Consider the following 21,168-nt stretch of genomic DNA (forward strand, 5'->3'; position numbering starts at 1 on the left):
AGTGCTGAGGGAGTGCTGCACTGTCAGAGGGTCAGTACTGAGGGGGTGCTGCACTATCCGGGGGTCAGTGCTGAAGGAGTGCTGAACTGTTGGAAGTGGTGTACTGAGGGCGTTCTGCACTGTCGGAGGGTCTGCACTGAGGGAATGCTGCACTATCAGAGCATCAGTACTGAGGGAACACGGCACTGTGGGAGGGTCAGTATTGTGGGAGAACTGCACTGTCGGAAGAACTATATTGAAGGAGTGCTACACACAGAGTGTCAGTACTGAAGGAATGCTGCACTCTTGGAGGGTCACTACTAAGGGAACGCTGCATGATCGGAGGTTCAATACTGAGTGACTACTGCAACGTGGAAGGGTCAGTACTGATGGAGTGCTGCACTGTCGGAGGGTCAGTACTGAGGGAGTTCTGCACTGCCTGAGTTTCAGTACTGAGGCACTGCTGCACTGTCTGGGGTCATTACTGAGGGAGTGCTGCACTGTCGGAGGATCAGTACTGAGGGAGAGCTGCATAGTCAGAGGGTAAGTACCGAGGGGGTGCTGCATTGTCAGAGAGTCAGTACTGAGGGAGTGCTGAACACACTGAGAGTCACTCCTGAGGGAGTGCTGCACTGTCGGAGGATCAGTACTGAGGGCGTGCTGCACTGTCAGCGGGCAGTACTGAGGGAGTTCTGCATTGTCAGAGGGTCAGTACTGAGGGAGTTCTGCACTATCAGAGGGTCAATATTGGTGTTAAAGCAGCAGTCAGAGCTGTGAGGCTAGAAATGTAATATTAAAATCATCCAAAAGGCCAGACGCATGGCGTCATGTAACACATGGGGAGGTGGTGGAATAGTGGTATTGACACTAGGCTTGTAATCCAGAGAACCAGGGTAATGCTCTGGGCACATGCTGAAATTTGAATCTGGAGTTAAAAGTCTGATGATGACGTAGAAACCATTGTCGATTGTCGTAAAAACCCATCTGGTTCACGAATGCCCTTTAGGGAAGGAAATCTGCTGTCCTTGCATGGTCTGGCCAACATGTGACTCCAGACCCACAGCAATGTGCTCGACTCTTAAATGCCCTCTGAACAAGAGCAATTAGGGATGGGCAATAAATGCTGGCCCAGCACACATTCCATGAACACATTTTTTTAAATGGCACATTAATGAGTTAATTGCAGCCTCGCAAGCAGCTTTCTGCACTCCTGGCTAAAATCCACTGTTTGCCTTATGAGAAAAATGGTGGCTGTTAACACTTCTTCAGGTATCAAGAGTTTTGATGAGTCTGTCTTTGTTATCGTCCCAGCTGGGAGAGTCAGTTTGCCTGTTGGCCATCTAATTTTGTGATAATAATGTGGCCTTCGGGTGTGAGATTACACAAGGATGGGAGTTGGAACTCCTTTTTTCTTGTAGTCTTTGTTAGGACCTTCCAGAACAGATGGCCAATCTTGTGACTCATGTGACCTGTAGCAGCCATCTTGTGGTTCATCAGAAGTCCATTTTAAAACAGCAAAAAGAATAAAGTTTTGATACATACAGTTTTGATTTCTTTTCATGTCTTATTGATGTAACAAGAATCAGATTTATGATTATTTCAGGCTCTGTGCTGCTCATTTAAATGTACTTTCTGTCCCTGTGAGGAGTGCAGGAGATCGACTATGAAATGGGATTGAGTTCCAGTGTTTGAAACCCTTTAGCTCCTCCTGATTTAACAATGAGCTTGAGTGGATATTTCACTGTGTTCTTCAGCTCCCAAGAACATAAGAAACAGGAGCAGGAGTAGGCATTCGACTCCTCAAGCCTGCTCTGCCATTCATGGTCTACATGTGGCACCACACCCACAGCTATGTGCTTGACTTTTAAATGCCCTCTGAACAATGAGGCAATTAGGGGTGGGCAATAAATGCTGGCTAGCCAGCGACACCCACATCACATAAATGAATAAAAAATATGGCTGATCTGATTGTGACTTTAACTCCACTTCGTTGCCCATCCCCAATAATCCTTGGCTCCCTTATCAATCAATTATCTGCCTAACTCAGTCTTGAATATATTAAATGGCTCAGGCTCCACTTCTCACTGGGGGAGAGAATTCCAAAGAATAACGATCCCCTGAAGGAAGAAATTCCTCCTCTTATCTTTCTTAAATGGGAGAGCCCTTATTTTAATCTGGGTCACCCTTGTCGGTGCAGGAAATGAGAACCTGCGGCGCCTTTCATGTTTGTTCTGTGATAAAATCAGGATCAGTGTAGGAGTAATAACACTGATTATATAATTCACGCATAAGTGTTATATACAACCCAGGTCACTAACAACAGTATAAAACTGCTGGATATGCTGAAGAGTAAAATGATGGATTTCTTTGGTTCTCCATCTCTGGGTCCTTGTGATTCTCTCCACTGCTGCGGACTCAGACTCCCCTGCAGACTTAACTGGTCACTAAAGTATGTCTGACCGTCGGAATATTGAGCAGAAAAATCAGAAAGAAAGGGGGACAAGGGGTTAACATGTTGTCTAACATTTCAAATGTGACCCATATGTGGAAAGTAAAAAAAGCTCATTTTATGGACACAACACCCAGAAACATTATCAATTATATCATCTGTATATCCTGTGTGAAATGCCAGGGGACAGACTCTGAACAACCCAGCACACTCACTATTCCTAGAACCACATCTTCCATTTTCTCAGTGCAACATTTGCTTTTCAGATTCTCACAACATGTGGCCAGAAATCAAGCAAAGGTAAAAGTGACTGTGAGCCACACAGAAAACAGCAGTTGGGCAAAATCAAAGCAGAGAATAAGACTACACATGGGAATAATGAACAGAAACGTACTTGAGAAACACATCGGAACGGTTCAGCTCAATATGGGATTAGTGAAAATGACCAGGGGTTCGGGCCACTGCCATTCCCACCACATAGTGAGTGACACATTTCGAGAGACCGTGCTTTCACCAGGTGATCACAATCATCACCGAGTTAACTGGAAGAGAAAGAAAAGGAAGGAGATAAATTACTGATCGAAGCAACAGTTTGAAACGATCTGTGGTGAAATTTCCAGCTTTGTCGCTGCATCGAATGGTGCAAACCGATTCATTGATCTCGGCAGCGCTTTCCCACAGAGATATGTTTGAAACACAATTATTAATGACTGAATGAAGGTACCATGCTGGTGGGAAAGGGAGAAAATGTGTGTTAAACAGGATATAGTCTTCAGATTGGTGTCTGGGAATGTTTGGGGACAGGGAGGGTGCAGCTGTTTGGCTGACAAACGGTGAGAGCTGAAAGAAGCTGGTGCAAAACGGGAAAAGGCTGAGAGCCATGACTGTGAGCTAAGGTTTCGGATCGGGTTGGAAGACGCAACTGGAGGCTGAGCCAGTGAGTGAGGTTGGGAGGGAGACATGGAAAAGTCTGTGGAGCAGCATGAAGATGAGACAAGAGCCCACATTGCTGATACACTGAAGCAATGGACGAGGACACAGAGGATTCAAGGCAGTGAAAGGAGAGGCTGAGATTCATAAATAACGCCAAGTGGGGCGACTTAAAGCAAAGATCTAGGGTATGTTCGACACAACATACGAAGGCCTTGGGGGTTCAGTTGCGCCAGTACTTCCGGTGCCCTGCCCAGCTGCTGAGAGGTAAAGAGGTGCCCATACTACTGCCAGCCATGGCCAGTCAGCATGGCCCACCAGCCACTGCAGCACCCTGACGGCAACACAGATTGTTACCAGGGGGAGCCGCTGGAAGCAGGGGTGGGTTCGGCATCTCAATGCAAAACTGCATCGGTGCTGCAAACCTGACCTTAACTCAAGGCCCACCCGCCTCTGATTCGGTCTCATTCCAGCGGGACGGGCGTGTGGCTGCCCGCACTGGACGCTGTGCAGCTTCACCGAGGTCTATTTAAAGTGGCTGGGGATCTGGATTCACCGTCTCTTGTCCTCCCTCTCGAGCGGAGGGGGTGCGGGGGTCGGGAGCTGATGAACTGGGAGAGGATCCGCGTGGCCTGTGACCACAAAATTAACCCGCATTCAAACAGCAGCCTTAACACAGCGAGGCAAAGTAAAGGCACTTACAGGATGCGCAAACAGGCAACGTTACCCGCCAAAACGCACCCCTCCCCCCGATTCCCAACTGAAAGGGTTGCAGTTCCCTCTCTCTCTCCGAGTCCAGGCTTGCGAGAGTGGGCGGGGAACCGGCTCAGGTGGGTCCACTGAAGGATGCGGCCATCGGGAAGGCTGCCATCGGATAACGCAGGTGGTTTGTTCATGAGGGGGGGTTGGGGGCGGAATTAAAATGGAGCCCGGCGCAGGAAAGCAGTTCCCGGCCGGTAATCCAGGGAGTAGCCTGGCAGGGGTTGGGGGGCGGGGATGGGTAACGCCGAGCTTCCTCACGACAAACACTAACACAGGTTACCTTCCAATACTGAGGGCGGCCTCCAGTTGTGGAAGGCACAAGAGGGTCGACCGTAACAATAACCCCCCCAACCCGAACAACGCAGGCGGTGCAGGGGGAACGGGGAAAAGGCAGGGCAATGGCACCAGGTCATGATGCTCCTTTGGAGAGCGAGCGCAGGCACGATGGGCCGAACGGCCTCCTTCTGTGCCCTGAAGGTTCTGGTGACCCGGGGAATGTTGTAGGACGTGCGAGGCCAGGATTGTCGTGAGGAAGGAGCCAGGGGCGTATCCGGCTATCGACTTGAAAGCCAGTTTACTGACCCTATTTACAGCGTTTACGTCGCGAGTGACCCGGGCAGGCACATCCCCCCCCCCCAACCCCCACCCCAGGGCTGCCCAATTCCCCGTCCCTACGGAGACCTGGTACACGACTGCCTGGTATCAATGTCACACCGTCATGTGACCCAAAGATCGACATATCCATTCTGTTGACCCTTTATACCACAGGGAAGGACAGGTTAAAAATCCAGTGGATGGAAATAGATTTGGACCCAGGGGAAAAAGGGCGGAATGTGGCTTCGGCGGCCATTGGCTCTGTTGATGAAAAGAAAATGAAATGTTCAGCCAGCAAGCAACACTCATCTTAGTTGCCTTTAAAATTGTCCCGATGTGAGAAATAAAGGATAAATGTCTCAGGTGCCCAAAAACTGGAATAAAACTCCTTCTGCTCTGATTTGGCGCTCTTTCCTCGTCGCGCTGCGCACGCGCAAGGACGTCTCTCCAATTAACGGAAATAACGGCCGAATTGTTTTGAATTTATGCGGAAGCGCAATTTGGCAGCATTCTGCCCATCGAGCGTGATGACGTCTACACAGACTGCCTCCAACAATGAGCTACTGCTGTGCGCGCACAAGCGGGACGATGTCACCACGTTCCCCTACAGGTATGGTCACGTGAGAAGGCAGAGAAACGCACTTTGCGCCAAGGCACCCCTGAGCCCCAATGTGCTGGCGGGCAGCTGGAGGGGAAACAGCCCGTGACCCGGAGCCTCTCCTGCCACAGGGCAATAAGGGCGGGCACTTCGCATGCGGCTCTCCGTCTTGGCTCCCACAGGCGACATGCTATGCGCACTTGGGTTCCTTTCACCACGTGTGACCCGCTGTGGGCACGCACTGCCATTTCGTCACGTGTGACCAGCTCTGCGCAGAAACCGCCGTTCTATCACGTGTGACCAGCTCTGCGCACGCACCGCCGTTCCGTCACGTGAGCCGCTCCACACGTATCGGCGTTCCGTCACCTGACTCGGTCTGCGCACGTAGCGCCTTTCCGTCACGTGTGACCCGCACTGCGCACGCATCGCTGTGCTGTCACGTGCGACCACTACGAACGCTTCGCCGTTGTCATGTGACCCGCTCTGCGCACGCATCGCCTTTCGGTCACGTGTGACCCGCTTTGCGTACGCAACGCCGTTCCGAAACATGTGACCAACTCTGCGCACGCATCCCTCTTCGTTCACGTGTGACCCGCTGTGCGCACGATCGCTGTTCCGACACGTGTGTCACACTCCAGTGGCGGCTTCGACCTGAGTCTGAGATTAAGCCGGTCTGTCCACAACGTTGGTGTCACGAGATGAGCTTCCGACCTCATATTCCTGCCCTCACTATCACCGCCTATTTCCACCTCCAGGCCAACGCTGACTTTGTCCCCATCTCAGCTGATCTACTGCTGAAACCCTCACTCATCCCTGAGGGAGACAGAGGCCAATTAGTTCAAAGTCTGGACACCTCCAGAACTGGTGGACCAGCCGTGGAACCTTCACGCCCACCCCAACCCCCGCCAGCACCCAGGCAGTGGGAGGAACGCAGGTTAATGCAAATCCCCCCCACCGGATCCTTTAGACCCTCCATTAAGCCCCAGCCCCAAAATCAAAAAGAATCAACAAGTAAAAGCTTCAGGATTCTTTTATTGAATGCTGTACGATGCAATTGCAGTTGAATACCTCAATCACTGGTATGGGGTTTTTCAGGGGAGTTCGCTGTACCACTTGTCCTGTTTAGATCTTCAAATGCCCTTCAGTAATTTGTGTTCCTTTGGGGACTAAAACACCTTTGTGCACAGCAAGATTCCATGAGCATATCATTAGGCTTTTGCTTGCTAGAGGTGATTTATTTGGAAGAGGAACAGGGTTTCTGGCTTTGTATCATTCATTCTCGGGGTTGCATTGGCATCGCTGACGAGGCCAACATTTATTGCCCATCCCTAATTGCCCCATGAGAAGGTGGTGGTGAGCTGCCTTCTTGAGCCGCTGCAGTCCATGTGGTGTAGGTACACCCACAGTGCTGTTAGGGAGGGAGTTCCAGGATTTTGACCCAGCGACAGTGAAGGAACGGTGATATATTTCCAAGTCAGGTTGGTGAGTGACTTGGGGAGGAACTTGTAGGTGGTGGTGTTTCCATCTATCCACCGCCTTTGTCCTTCTAGGTGGTAGTGGTCGAGGGTTTGGAAGGTGCTGTTGAAGGAGCCTTGCTGAGTTGCTGCAGTGCATCTTGTAGATGGTACACACTCCTGCCAACGCACGTCGATAGTTGGGGGAGTGAATGTTTAAGGTGATGGATGGACAGCTTTGTCCTGCATGCAGGCTCGGGGGGTGCTGAATGGCCTCCTCTTATTCCTGTGTAACAGAGACGAAGCAGGTGAGGGAGTTGGGTATTAAGGGCTGAAGTTTGTGAAAGGTGCTGCGGGAAAGGGAGGGGAAATGTAATGTTTATTTTGAAAGGGCTTTCTAAGATGAGCAGAGAGAGAGAAGCAGGCGGTGGCCTGGGCCTGGCTTTTAAACGATAAAAGTAATCTCGTCGGATAGCTCCTTGTTAGTCTCGATTTTCACCAGTGAAGGTTTCTCACCGAACATTGGCTTGAATACAAGAATGTGGATGCATTCAGCAGCATTCCCAGCCACATAAACAACCTAAAAACAAAAAGGAGACCAATCAGTTTGTAAAGGAGATTTCTCACAACGTTCCCTCCAGCAATGCAGCACACCCTCAGCGCTACGCCTTCGACAGTATGACACTCCCTCCGCATTCCTGACCCTGTGACAGTGCAGTGCTGCGTCAGTACAGTAACAACGTTCACTCTGTCTGTAACCTCATCCAGCGCCCACAATCCTCCCCATCTCCATAGCTTCCTACAGCCTCTGCAATGCTCCCTATCTCTGTAAACTCCGCCAGCCTCTGCAATCTTCCCTATCTCTGTAACCTCCGCTAGCCTCTGCAACCCTCCCTATCTCTGTAACTTCCGCCAGCCTCTGCAATCCTCCCTATCTCTGTAACATCCTCCAGCCCCTACAAGCCTCCCTATCTCTGTAACCTCCTCCAGCCCCTACAATCCTCCCTATCTCTGTAACCTCCTCCAGCCCCTACTATGCTCCCAATCTCTGTAACCTCCTCAAGCCCCTACAATCCTCCCTATCTCTGAAATTTCCTCCAGCCTCTGAAACCCTCCCTATCTCTGTAACCTCCTCCAGCCCCTACAACCCTCCCTATCTATGTAACCTCCTCCAGCCCCTACAACTCTCCCTATCTCTGTAACCTCCTCCAGCCCCTACCATGCTCCCTATCTCTGTAACCTCCTCCAGCCCCTACTATGCTCCCTATCTCTGTTACCCCCTCCAGCCCCCACTACACTCCCTATCTCTGTAACCTCCTCCAGCCTCTGCAACCCACTCTATCCCTGTCACATCTTCCAGTCCCTACGCCCCTCCCAATCACTGTAACCTCCTCCAGCCTCTGCAACCATCCCTATCTCTGTAAACTCCTCCAGACTCTACAATCCTTCCTATCTCTGTAACCTCCTCCAGCCCCTATAACCCTCCCTATCTCTGTAACCTCCTCCAGGCCCTACCACACTCCCTATCTCTGTAACCTATTCCAGCCCCTACAACCCTCCCTATCTCTGTAACTTCCTCCAGCCCCTACAATCCTTCCTATCTCTGTAACCTCCTCCAGCCCCTACGACCCTCCCTAACTCTGTAAACTCCTCCAGGCCCTACCACACTCCCTATCTCTGTAACCTCCTCCAGGCCCTACCACACTCCCTATCTCTGTAACTTCCTCCAGCCCCTACAACCCTCCCTATCTCTGTTACACCCTCCAGCCCCCACAACACTCCCTATCTCTGTAACCTCCTCCAGCTCCTACAACCCTCGCTATCTCTGTAACCTCCTCCAGCCACTACAATGCTCCCTATCTGTGTAACCTCCTCCAGCCCCTGCAACCCTCCCTATCTCTGTAACCTCCTCCAGCCCCTACAACGCTCCCTATCTCTGTAACCTCCTCCAGCCCCTACATCCCTCCCTATCTCTGTAACCTCCTCCAGCCCGCTACAACCCTCCCTTTTTATCTATGTAACCTCCTCCAGCCCCTACATCCCTCCCTATCTCTGTAACCTCCTCCAGTTCTACAACCCTCCCTATCTGTGCAACCTACTCCAGCCCCTTCAACCGTCCCTATCTCTCTAACCTCCTCCAGCCCCTACTACCCTCCCTATCTCTGTAACCTCTCCAGCCCATTCATCCCTTCCTATCTCTGTAACCTCCTCCAGCCCTTACCACCCTCCCTATCTCTGTAACCTCCTGCAGTCCCTAAAACCCTCCCTATCACTGTAACCTCCTCCAGCCCCTCCATCCTTCCTTATCTCTGTAACCTCTCCAGCCCCTACAATGCTCCCAATCTCTGTAACCTCCTCCAGTCACTACATCCCTCCCTATCTCTGTAACCACCTCCAGGCCCTACAACCCTCCCTATCTCTGTAACCTCCTACAGCCCCCTACAACCCTCCCTATCTCTGTAACCTCCTCCAGCCTCTACAACCCTCCCTTTTTATCTATGTAACCTCCTCCAGCCCCTACATCCCTCCCTATCTCTGTAACCTTCTCCAGTTCTACAACCCTCCCTATCTCTGTAACCTCCTCCAGCCCCTACAACCCTCCCTTTTTATCTATGTAATCTCCTCCAGCCCCTACATCCTTCCCTATTTCTGTAACCTCAAGCCCCTACAATCCTCCCTATCTCTGAAATTTCCTCCAGCCTCTGCAACCCTCCCTCTGTAACCTCCTCCAGCCCCTACAACCCTCCCTATCTCTGTAACCTCCTCCAGCCCCTACCATGCTCCCTATCTCTGTGACCTCCTCCAGCCCCTACTATGCTCCCTATCTCTGTTACCCCCTCCAGCCCCCACTACACTCCCTATCTCTGTAACCTCCTCCAGCCTCTGCAACCCACTCTATCCCTGTCACATCTTCCAGTCCCTACGCCCCTCCCAATCACTGTAACCTCCTCCAGCCTCTGCAACCATCCCTATCTCTGTAACCTCCTCCATCCCCTACAATCCTTCCTATCTCTGTAACCTCCTCCAGCCCCTATAACCCTCCCTATCTCTGTAACCTCCTCCAGGCCCTACCACACTACCTATCTCTGTAACCTCCTCCAGCCCCTACAACCCTCCCTATCTCCGTAACCTCCTCCTGCCCCTACAATCCTTCCTATCTCTGTAACCTCCTCCAACCCCTACAACACTCCCTATCGCTGTAACCTCATCCAGCCCATCCAATCCTTCCTAACTGTGTCAGCTCCCCCAGCCCCTGCAATCCTCCCTATCTCTGTAACCTTCTCCAGCCCCTACAACCCTCCCAATCTCTGTAACCTCCTCCAGCCCCTACATCCCTCCCTATCTCTGTAACCTCCTCCAGCCCCTACAACCCTCCCTATCTCGGTAACCTCCTCCAGCCCCCTACAACCCTCCCTATCTCTGTAACCTCCTCCAGCCTCTACAACCCTCCCTTTTTATCTATGTAACCTCCTCCAGCCCCTACATCCCTCCCTATCTCTGTAACCTCCTCCAGTTCTACAACCCTCCCTATCTCTGTAACCTCCTCCAGCCTCTGCAATGCTCCCTATCTCTGTAACCTCCGCCAGCCTCTGCAACCCTCCCTATTTTTGTAACCTCCGCCAGCCTGTGCAACCCTCCCTATCTCTGTAACTTCCGCCAGCCTCTGCAATCCTCCCTATCTCTGTAACATCCTCCAGCACCTACAAACCTCCATATCTCTGTAACCTCCTCCAGCCCCTCCATCCTTACTTATCTCTGTAACCTCTCCAGCCCCTACAACGCTCCCAATCTCTGTAACCTCCTCCAGCCCCTACAACCCTCCCAAACTCTGTAACCTCTTCCAGGCCCTACCACACTCCCTATCTCTGAAACCTCCTCCAGGCCCTACCACACTCCCTATCTCTGTAACCTCCTCCAGCCCCTACCATGCTCCCTATCTATGTAACCTCCTCCAGCCCCTACCATGCTCCCTATCTCTGTAACCTCCTCCAGCACCTACTATGCTCCCTATCTCTGTTACCCCCTCCAGCCCCCACTACACTCCCTATCTCTGTAACCTCCTCCAGCCTCTGCAACCCACTCTATCCCTGTCACATCTTCCAGTCCCTACGCCCCTCCCAATCACTGTAACCTCCTCCAGCCTCTGCAACCATCCCTATCTCTGTAACCTCCTCCAGCCCCTACAATCCTTCCTATCTCTGTAACCTCCTCAGGCCCCTATAACCCTCCCTATCTCTGTAACCTCCTCCAGGCCCTTCCACACTACCTATCTCTGTAACCTCCTCCAGCCCCTACACCCTCCCTATCTCTGTAACCTCCTCCAGCCCCTACAATCCTTCCTATCTCTGTAACCTCCTCCAGCCCCTACAACCCTCCCTATCTCTGTAACCTCCTCCAGGCCCTACAACACTCCCTATCTCTGTAACCTCCTCCAGGCCCTACCACACTCCCTACCTCTGTAACCATCTCCAGCCCCTACCACACTCCCTATCTCTGTAACGTCCGCCAGCCCCTACAACTCTCCCTATCTCTGTTACACCCTCCAGCCCCCACAGCACTCCCTATCTCTGTAACCTGCTCCAGCTCCTACAACCCGCGCTATCGCTGTAACATCATCCAGCCCATACAATCCTCCCTATCTGTGTAAGCTCCCCCAGCCCCTGCAACCCTCCCTATCTCTGTAACCTTTTCCAGCCCCTACAACCCTCCCAATCTCTGTAACCTCCTCCAGCCCCTCCATCCTTCCTTATCTCTGTAACCTCTCCAGCCCCTACAACGCTACCTATCTCTGTAACCATCTCCAGCCCCTACATCCCTCCCTATCTCTGTAACCTCCTCCAGCCCCTACAACCCTCCCTATCTCGGTAACCTCCTCCAGCCCCCTACAAGCCTCCCTATCTCTGTAACCTCCTCCAGCCTCTACAACCCTCCCTTTTTATCTATGTAACCTCCTCCAGCCCCTACATCCCTCCCTATCTCTGTAACCTCCTCCAGTTCTACAACCCTCCCTATCTCTGTAACCTCCTCCAGCCTCTACAACCCTCCCTTTTTATCTATGTAACCTCCTCCAGCCCCTACATCCCTCCCTATCTCTGTAACCTCCTCCAGTTCTACAACGCTCCCTATCTCTGTAACCTCCTCCAGCCCCTACAACCCTCCCTATCTCTGTAATCTCCTCCAGTCCCTACAACCCTCCCTTTTTATCTATGTAACGTCCTCCAGCCCCAACATCCCTCCCTATCTCTGTACCTCCTCAAGCCCCTACATCCCTCCCTATCTCTGTAACCTCCTCCAGCCCCTTCAAGTGTCCCTATCTCTCTAACCTCCTCCAGCCCCTACTACCCTCCCTATCTCTGTAACTTCTCAAGCCCCTACAATCCTTCCTATCTCTGTAACGTCCTCCAGCCCCTACGACCCTCCCTATCTCTGTAACCTCCTCCAGGCCCTACCACACTCCCTATCTCTGTTATTTACTCCAGCCCCTACAACCCTCCCTATCTCTGTTACACCCTCCAGCCCCCACAACACTCCCTATCTCTGTAACCTCCTCCAGCTCCTACAACCCTCGCTATCTCTGTAACCTCCTCCAGCCCCTACAATGCTCCCTATCTGTGTAAGCTCCTCCAGCCCCTGCAACCCTCCCTATCTCTGTAACCACCTCCAGCCCCTACAACGCTCCCTATCTCTGTAACCTCCTCCAGCCCCTACAACCCTCCCTATCCCTGTAACCTCCTCCAGCCCCCTACAACCCTCCCTATCTCTGAAACCTCCTCCAGCCCGCTACAACCCTCCCTTTTTATCTATGTAACCTCCTCCAGCCCCCTTCAACCGTCCCTATCTCTCTAACCTCCTCCAGCCTCTATGACCCTCCCTATCTCTGTAACCTCCTGCAGCCCGTAAAACCCTCCCTATCTCTGTAACCTCCTCCCGCACCTCCATCCTTCCTTATCTCTGTGACCTCTCCAGCCCTACAATGCTCCCTATCTCTGTAAACTCCTCCAGCCACTACATCCCTCCCTATCTCTGTAACCTCCTCCAGCCCCGACAACCCTCCCTATCTCTGTAACCTCCTCCAGCCCCCTACAACCCTCCATCTCTGTAACCTCCACTAGCCTCTACAACCCTCCCTTTTTATCTATGTAACCTCCTACAGCCCCTACATCCCTCCCTATCTCTGTAACCTCCTCCAGCCCTTACATCCCTCCCAATCTCTGTAACCACCTCAAGCCCCTACAATCCTCCCTATCTCTGAAATTTCCTCCAGCCTCTGCAACCCTAGCTCTGTAACCTCCTCCAGCTCCTACAACCCTCGCTAACGCTGTAACCTCATTCGGCCAATACAGTCCTCCCTATCTGTGTAAGCTCCCCCAGCCCCTGCAACCCTCTCTATCTCTGTAACCTCCTCCAGCCCCTCCATCCTTCCTTATCTCTGTAACCTCTCCAGCCCCTACAACGCTCCCTATCTCTGTAACCTCCTCCAGCCCCTACATCCCTCCCTATCTCTGTAACCTCCTCCAGCCCCCTACAACCCTCCCTATCTCTGTAACCTCCTCCAGCCCGCTACAACCCTCCCTTTTTATCTATGTAACCTCCTCCAGCCCCTACATCCCTCCCTATCTCTGTAACCTCCTACAGTTCTACAACCCTCCCTATCTCTGTAACCTCCTCCAGCCCCTACAACCCTCCCTATCTCTGTAACCTCCTGCAGCCCCTACAACCCTCCCTATCTCTGTAACCTCCTCCAGCCCCTTCAACCGTCCCTATCTCTCTAACCTCCTCCAGCCCCTACTACCCTCCCTATGTCTGTAACCTCTCGAGCCCCTACATTCCTTCCTATCTCTGTAACCTCCTCCAGCCCCTACAACCCTCCCTATCTCTGTAACCTCCTCCAGCCCCTAAAACCCTCCCTATCTCTGTAACCTCCTCCAGCCCCTCCATCCTTCCATATCTCTGTAACCTCTCCAGTCCCTACAACGCTCCATATCTCTGTAACCTCCTCAGCCCCTACAACTCTCCCTATCTCTGTAAACTCCTTTAGCCCTTACCATGCTCCCTATCTCTGTAACCTCCTCCAGCCCCTACTATGCTCCCTATCTCTGTTACCCCCTCCAGCCCCCACTACACTCCCTATCTCTGTAACCTCCTCCAGCCGCTGCAACCCACTCTATCCCTGTCACATCTTCCAGTCCCTACGCCCCTCCCAATCACTGTAACCTCCTCCAGCCTCTGCAACCATCCCTATCTCTGTAAACTCCTCCAGCCCCTACAATCCTTCCTATCTCTGTAACCTCCTCCAGCCCCTATAACCCTCCCTATCTCTGTAACCTCCTCCAGGCCCTACCACACTCCCTATCTCTGTAACCTCCTCCAGCCCCTACAACCCTCACTATCTCGGTAACCTCCTCCAGCCCCTACAATGCTCCCTATCTGTGTAAGCTCCTCCAGCCCATGCAAACATCCCTATCTCTGTAACCTCCTCCAGCCTCTACAACGCTCCCTATCTCTTTAACCTCCTCCAGCCCCTACATCCCTCCCTATCTCTGTAACCTCCTCCAGCCCCTACAACCCTCCGTATCTCTGTAACCTCCTCCAGTTCTACAACCCTCCCTATCTGTGTAACCTCCTCCAGCCCCTACTACCCTCCCTATCTCTGTAACGTCTCGAGCCCATACATTCCTTCCTATCTCTGTAACCTCCTCCAGCCCCTACCACCCTCCCTATCTCTGCAACCTCCTGCAGCCCCTAAAACCGTCCCTATATCTGTAACCTCCTCCAGCCCCTCCATCCTTCCTTATCTCTGTAACCTCTCCAGCCCCTACAACACTCCCTATCTCTGTAACCTCCTCCAGCCCCTACATCCCTCCATATCTCTGTAACCTCGTCCAGCCCCCTACAACCCTCCCTATCTCTGTAACCTCCTCCAGCCTCTACAACCCTCCCTTTTTATCTATGTAACCTCCTCCAGCCCCTACATCCCTCCCTATCTCTGTAACCTTCACCAGTTCTACAACGCTCCCTATCTCTGTAACCTCCTCCAGCCCCTACAACCCTCCCTATCTCTGTAACCTCTCGAGCCCATACCTCCCTACCTATCTCTGTAACCTCCTCCAGCCCCTACCACCCTCCCTATCTCTGTAACCTCCTCCAGCCCCTTAAACCCTCTGTATCTCTGTAACCTCCTCCAGCCCTCCATCCTTCCCTATCTCTGTAACCTCTCCAGTCCCTTCAACGCTCCCTATCTCTGTAACCTCCTCCAGCCCCTACATCCCTCCCTATCTTTGTAACCTCCTCCAGCACCTACAACCCTCCCTATCTGTAACCACCTCCAGCCTCCTACAACCCTCCCTATCTCTGTAACCTCCTCCAGCTCCTACAACACTCCCTTTTTATCTATGTAACCTCCTCCAGCCCTACATCCCTCCCTATCTCTGTAACCTCCTCCAGCCCCTACATCCCTCCCTATCTCTGTAACCTCCTCCAGCCCCTACAACCCTCCCTATCTCTGTAAACTCCTCCAGTTCTACAACCCTCCCTATCTGTGTAACCTCCTCCAGCACCTTCACCGTCCCTATCTCTGTAACCTCCTCCAGCCCCTACTACCCTCCCTATCTCTGTAACCTCTCGAGCCTATAAATCCCTTCCTATGTCTGTAACCTCCTCCAGCCCCTACCACCCTCCCTATCTCTGTAACCTCCTGCAGCCCCTAAAAACCTCCCTATCTCTGTAACCTCCTCCAGCCCCTCCATCCTTCCTTATCTCTGTAACCTCTCCAGCCCCTACAATGCTCCCTATCTCTGTAACCTCCTCCAGCCGCTACATCCCTCCCTATCTCTGTAACCTCCTCCAGCCCCTACAACCCTCCCTATCTCTGTAACCTCCTCCAGCCCCTACAACCCTCCATATCTCTGTAACCTCCTCCAGCCTCTACAACCCTCCCTTTTTATCTATGTAACCTCCTCCAGCCCCTACATCCCTCCCTATCTCTGTAACCTCCTCCAGTTCTACAACCCTCCCTATCTCTGTAACGTCCTCCAGCCCCTACAACCCTCCCTTTTTATCTATGTAACCTCCTCCAGCCCCTACATCCCTCCCTATCTCTGCAACCTCCTCAAGCCCCTACAATCCCCCCTATCTCTGAAATTTCCTCCAGCCTCTCCCACCCTATCTCTGTAACCTCCTCCAGCCCCTACAACCCTCCCTATCTATGTAACCTCCTCCAGCCCCTACAACTCACCCTATCTCTGTAACCTCCTCCAGCCCCTACCATGTTCCCTGTCTCTGTAACCTCCTCCAGCCGCTACTATGCTCCCTATCTCTGTTACCCCCTCCAGCACCCACTACACTCCCTATCTCTGTAATTTCCTCCAGCCTCTGCAACCCACTCTATCCCTGTCACATATTCCAGTCCCTACGCCCCTCCCAATCACTGTAACCTCCTCCAGCCTCTGCAAACATCCCTATCTCTGTAAACTCCTCCAGCCCCTACAATCCTTCCTATCTCTGTAACCACCTCCAGGCCCTACCACACTCCCTATCTCTGTAACCTCCTCCAGCTCCTACAACCCTCGCTATCGCTGTAACCTCATCCAGCCAATACAATCCTCCCTATCTGTGTAAGCTCCCCCAGCCCCTGCAACCCTCCCTATCTCTGTAACCTCCTCCAGCCCCTCCATCCTTCCTTATCTCTGTAACCTCTCCAGCCCCTACAACGCTCCCTATCTCTGTAACCTCCTCCAGCCCCTACAACCCTCCCTATCTCTGTAACCTCCTCCAGCCCCCTACAACACTCCCTATCTCTGTAACCTCCTCCAGCCTCTACAACCCTCCCTTTTAATCTATGTAACCTCCTCCAGCCCCTACATCCCTCCCTATCTCTGTAACCTCCTCCAGTTCTACAACCCTCCCTATCTCTCTAACCTCCTCCAGCCTCTACAACCCTCCCTTTTTATCTATGTAACCTCCTCCAGCCCCTACATCCCTCCCTATCTCTGTAACCTCCTCCAGTTCTACAACGCTCCCTATCTCTGTAACCTCCTCCAGCCCCTAAAACCCTCCCTATCTCTGTAACCTCCTGCAGCCCCTACAACCCTCCCTTTTTATCTATATAACGTCCTCCAGCCCTTACATCCCTCCCTATCTCTGTAACCTCCTCAAGCCCCTACATCCCTCCCTATCTCTGTAACCTCCTCCAGCCCCTTCAACCGTCCCTATCTCTCTAACCTCCTCCAGCCCCTACTACCCTCCCTATGTCTGTAACCTCTCGAGCCCCTACATCCCTTCCTATCTCTGTAACCTCCTCCAGCCCCTACTACCCTCCCTATCTCTGTAACGTCTCGAGCCCATACATTCCTTCCTATCTCTGTTACCTCCTCAAGCCCCTACCACCCTCCCTATCTATGTAACCTCCTGCAGCCCATAAAACCGTCCCTATCTCTCAACCTCCTCCAGCCCCTCCATCCTTCCTTATCTCTGTAACCTCTCCAGCCCCTAAAACCCTCCCTATCTCTGTTACCCCCTCCAGCCCCTACAACACTCCCTATCTCTGTAACCTCCTCCAGCCCCCTACAACCCTCCCTATCTCTGTAACCTCCTCCAGCCTCTACAACCCTCCCTTTTTATCTATGTAACCTCCTCCAGCCCCTACATCCCTCCCTATCTCTGTAACCTCCACCATTTCTACATCCCTCCCTATCTCTGTAACCTCCTCCAGCCCCTTCAACCGTCCCTATCTCTCTAACCTCCTCCAGCCCCTACTACCCTCCCTATGTCTGTAACCTCTCGAGCCCCTACATCCCTTCCTATCTCTGTAACCTCCTCCAGCCCCTACAACCCTCCCTATCTCTGTAACCTCCTCCAGCCCCTAAAACCCTCCCTATCTCTGTATTCTCCTCCAGCCCCTCCATCCTTCCATATCTCTGTAACCTCTCCAGTCCCTACAACGCTCCCTATCTCTGTAACCTCCTCCAGCCCCTACAACTCTCCCTATCTCTGTAACCTCCTTTAGCCCTTACCATCCTCCCTATCTCTGTAACCTCCTCCAGCCCCTACTATGCTCCCTATCTCTGTTACCCCCTCCAGCCCCCACTACACTCCCTATCTCTGTAACCTCCTCCATCCTCTGCAACCCTCTCTATCCCTGTCACATCTTCCAGTCCCTACGCCCCTCCCAATCACTGTAACCTCCTCCAGCCTCTGCAACCATCCCTATCTCTGTAACCTCCTCCAGCCCCTACAATCCTTCCTATCTCTGTAACCTCCTCCAGCCCCTATAACCCTCCCTATCTCTGTAACCTCCTCCAGGCCCTACCACACTCCCTATCTCTGTAACCTCCTCCAGCCCCTACAACCCTCGCTATCTCTGTAACCTCCTCCAGCTCCTACAATGCTCCCTATCTGTGTAAGCTCCTCCAGCCCCTGCAACCCTCCCTATCTCTGTAACCTCCTCCAGCCCCTACAACCCTCCTTATCTCTGTAACCTCCTCCAGGCCCTACCACACTCCCTATCTCTGTAACCTCCTCCAGCCCCTACTACCCTCCCTATCTCTGTAACGTCTCGAGCCCATACATTCCTTCCTATCTCTGTAACCTCCTCCAGCCCCTACCACCCTCCCTATCTATGTAACCTCCTGCAGCCCCTAAAACCGTCCCTATCTCTGTAACCTCCTCCAGCCCCTCCATCCTTCCTTATCTCTGTAACCTCTCCAGCCCCTAAAACCCTCCCTATCTCTGTTACCCCCTCCAGCCCCTACAACACTCCCTATCTCTGTAACCTCCTCCAGCCCCCTACAACCCTCCCTATCTCTGTAACCTCCTCCAGCCTCTACAACCCTCCCTTTTTATCTATGTAACCTCCTCCAGCCCCTACATCCCTCCCTATCTCTGTAACCTCCACCATTTCTACAACGCTCCCTATCTCTGTAACCTCCTCCAGCCCCTACAACCCTCCCTATCTCTGTAACCTCTCGAGCCCATACATCCCTACCTATCTCTGTAACCTCCTCCAGCCCCTACCACCCTCCCTATCTCTGTAACCTCCTCCAGCCCCTTAAACCCTCTCTATCTCTGTAACCTCCTCCAGCCCCTCCATCCTTCCCTATCTCTGTAACCTCTCCAGTGCCTACAACGCTCCCTATCTCTGTAACCTCCTCCAGCCCCTACATCCCTCCCTATCTCTGTAACCTCCTCCAGCACCTACAACCCTCCCTATCTGTAACCACCTCCAGCCCCCTACTTCCCTCCCTATCTCTGTAACCTCCTCCAGCCCATACAACCCTCCCTTTTTATCTATGTAACCTCCTGCAGCCCTGCATCCCTCCCTATCTCTGTAACCTCCTCCAGCCCCTACTATGCTCCCTATCTCTGTTACCCCCTCCAGCACCCACTACACTCCCTATCTCTGTAATTTCCTCCAGCCTCTGCAACCCACTCTATCCCTGTCACATCTTCCAGTCCCTACGCCCCTCCCAATCACTGTAACCTCCTCCAGCCTCTGCAACCATCCCTATCTCTGTAACCTACTCCAGCCCCTACAATCCTTCCTATCTCTGTAACCTCCTCAGGCCCCTATAACCCTCCCTATCTCTGTAACCTCCTCCAGGCCCTACCACACTCCCTATCTCTGTAACCTCCTCCAGCCCCTACAACCCTCGCTATCTCTGTAACCTCCTCCAGCCCCTACAATGCTCCCTATCTGTGTAAGCTCCTCCAGCCCCTGCAACCCTCCCTATCTCTGTAACCTCCTCCAGCCCCTACAACCCTCCCTATCTCTGTAACCTCCTCCACCACCGATATTCCTCACTTGTCTCTGAGCTCGCACAGTTCTGGCTTCTTGTTAATCCCATCATTTCCCCCAATGTTCTGCCGTAACTTCCCCAGCCTGTACCCTAAGCCCTGGAGATAACTGCAAGTTATTTCTGTTTTCATACCTTCACGAAGTAATTGATCCCAGCTACAACTTGCGCGCGATGTAAGAGTGCATGAAGAAATTCCACTTTTCTTTTCAACTCCTCTTCAATTCGATCCTTCAACTGGATAGATATGATAACAAATAGAACATTTCAGATTTTCTGAACAACTGCTGAACGCGCAGGATCACCACTGAGGGAGTGCTGCACTGTCAGAGGGTCAGTACTGAGGGAGTGCTGCATGATCGGAAGTTCAGTACTGAGTGAGTGCTGCAATGTTGAAGGGTCAGTACTGTGGGAGAACTGCACTGTTGGAAGTACTATATTGAAGGAGCGCTGCACACTGAGGGTCAGTAATGAGGGAGTGCTGCACTGTCGGAGGGACAGTACTGAGGGAGTGCTGCACTATCTGGGGGTCAGTGCTGAGGGAGTGCTGCACTGTTGGAAGGGGAGTACTGAGGGAACGCTGCACTATCCGGGGGTGAGTACTGAGGGAGTTCGGCACTGTCGGAGGGTCACTGCTGAGGGAACACTGCACTATCCGTGGGTCAGTACTGAGTGAGTACCGCACTGTCGGACGGTCAGTACTGAGGGAGTGCTGCACTGTCGGAGGGACAGTACTGAGGGAGTGCTGCACTGTTGGAGTGTCAGGACTGAGGGTGTGCTGCAGTGTCGGTGGGTCAGTACTGAGGGAGTACTGCACTGTCGGAGTGTCAGGACTGAGGGAGTGCTCCACTATCGGAGGGTCAGTACTGAATGAGTTTTGCACTGCCGGAGGGTCAGTACTGAGGGAGTGCTGCACTGTTGGAGGTCTTGTCTGTCGATTTGACACATTGCCAAATTCCCCTCTGTCCTCTCAGGTTGCTGTGAAAGATCCCACGAGCATTATTGAATGAAGAACAATACACAGTTTCTCTACAGTGTCCTGGGGAAGAAACGCTTATCCCTCAAGCAACATCACTGAAACAATTTACCTGGTCATTCTCTCATTGCTGCTTCTAGGAGTTTGCTGTCTGCCAGTTGGTGTTTCCTACATTACAGCAGTAGCCAAAACTGAGTAAAATACTTCATTGTTTGTCGAGTGCTTTGAGATGTCCTGAGATGGTCAAAGCGGCAGGAGTCAGGGCGACTAATGTTCTTCGTCATAGAGATAAAGAGGATATTGAGAATGGTGGATACTTACCGACTGGACAATTTCCTGAACCTCATCAGTTACAGGTGAAGTGGAGATTGAACCGTGCATCTTTCCTGCCATTTTCTCTGTCTCTGGCTCTCTCTATCTCTCTCTTAATCAACTCTCGTTGTCTTTCTGCCCAGTGTTCCTCCTTTTTATTCTTTATTTTTACTCCACCCCTCAGTGATGTTCCTCGTTGTCAGGGAAATCTCTCATTGTCTTGGCTCCACCCTCTGTCTCCAGATATTTGTTTGATACGAAAGCTGGGCTGGGTGGAAGGTGCTCGCTCCTGTTTGTGATTGCCTCACTCCCTCCGTCCTTCT

The 21,168-nt window shown here is 52.4% G+C and overlaps 1 protein-coding gene across 1 annotated transcript; it reads right to left on the reverse strand.

Moving 5' to 3' along the window:
• Positions 1–6,324: 6,324 nt before the first annotated feature.
• On the reverse strand, positions 6,325–21,035 carry LOC144673210 (cystatin-A5-like). Its single transcript, XM_078535157.1, has 3 exons — positions 20,855–21,035; positions 19,693–19,794; positions 6,325–7,346 (listed from the first exon to the last, which is right to left on the reverse strand). The coding sequence occupies exons 1-3, from the start codon at positions 20,924–20,926 to the stop codon at positions 7,212–7,214; spliced, it is 309 nt and encodes a 102-aa protein (XP_078391283.1). The 5' UTR covers positions 20,927–21,035; the 3' UTR covers positions 6,325–7,211.
• Positions 21,036–21,168: the final 133 nt, after the last annotated feature.

Source organism: Cetorhinus maximus, unplaced genomic scaffold (assembly GCF_964194155.1).
Source record: "Cetorhinus maximus unplaced genomic scaffold, sCetMax3.hap1.1 HAP1_SCAFFOLD_314, whole genome shotgun sequence".
NCBI classification, from domain to species: domain Eukaryota; kingdom Metazoa; phylum Chordata; class Chondrichthyes; order Lamniformes; family Cetorhinidae; genus Cetorhinus; species Cetorhinus maximus.

What these genes read in the sequence shown, in the direction of transcription:
- LOC144673210 (XM_078535157.1), bottom strand. Translation starts at nt 20,926, where the DNA reads ATGGCAGGAAAGATGCACGGTTCAATCTCCACTTCACCTGTAACTGAT. An exon ending in TTCAGGAAATTGTCCAGTCG is followed by an intron (nt 19,795 to 20,854) that starts GTAAGTATCCAC and finishes ATATCTATCCAG; the next exon opens with TTGAAGGATCGAATTGAAGA. An exon ending in GGATCAATTACTTCGTGAAG is followed by an intron (nt 7,347 to 19,692) that starts GTATGAAAACAG and finishes TTTTGTTTTTAG; the next exon opens with GTTGTTTATGTGGCTGGGAA.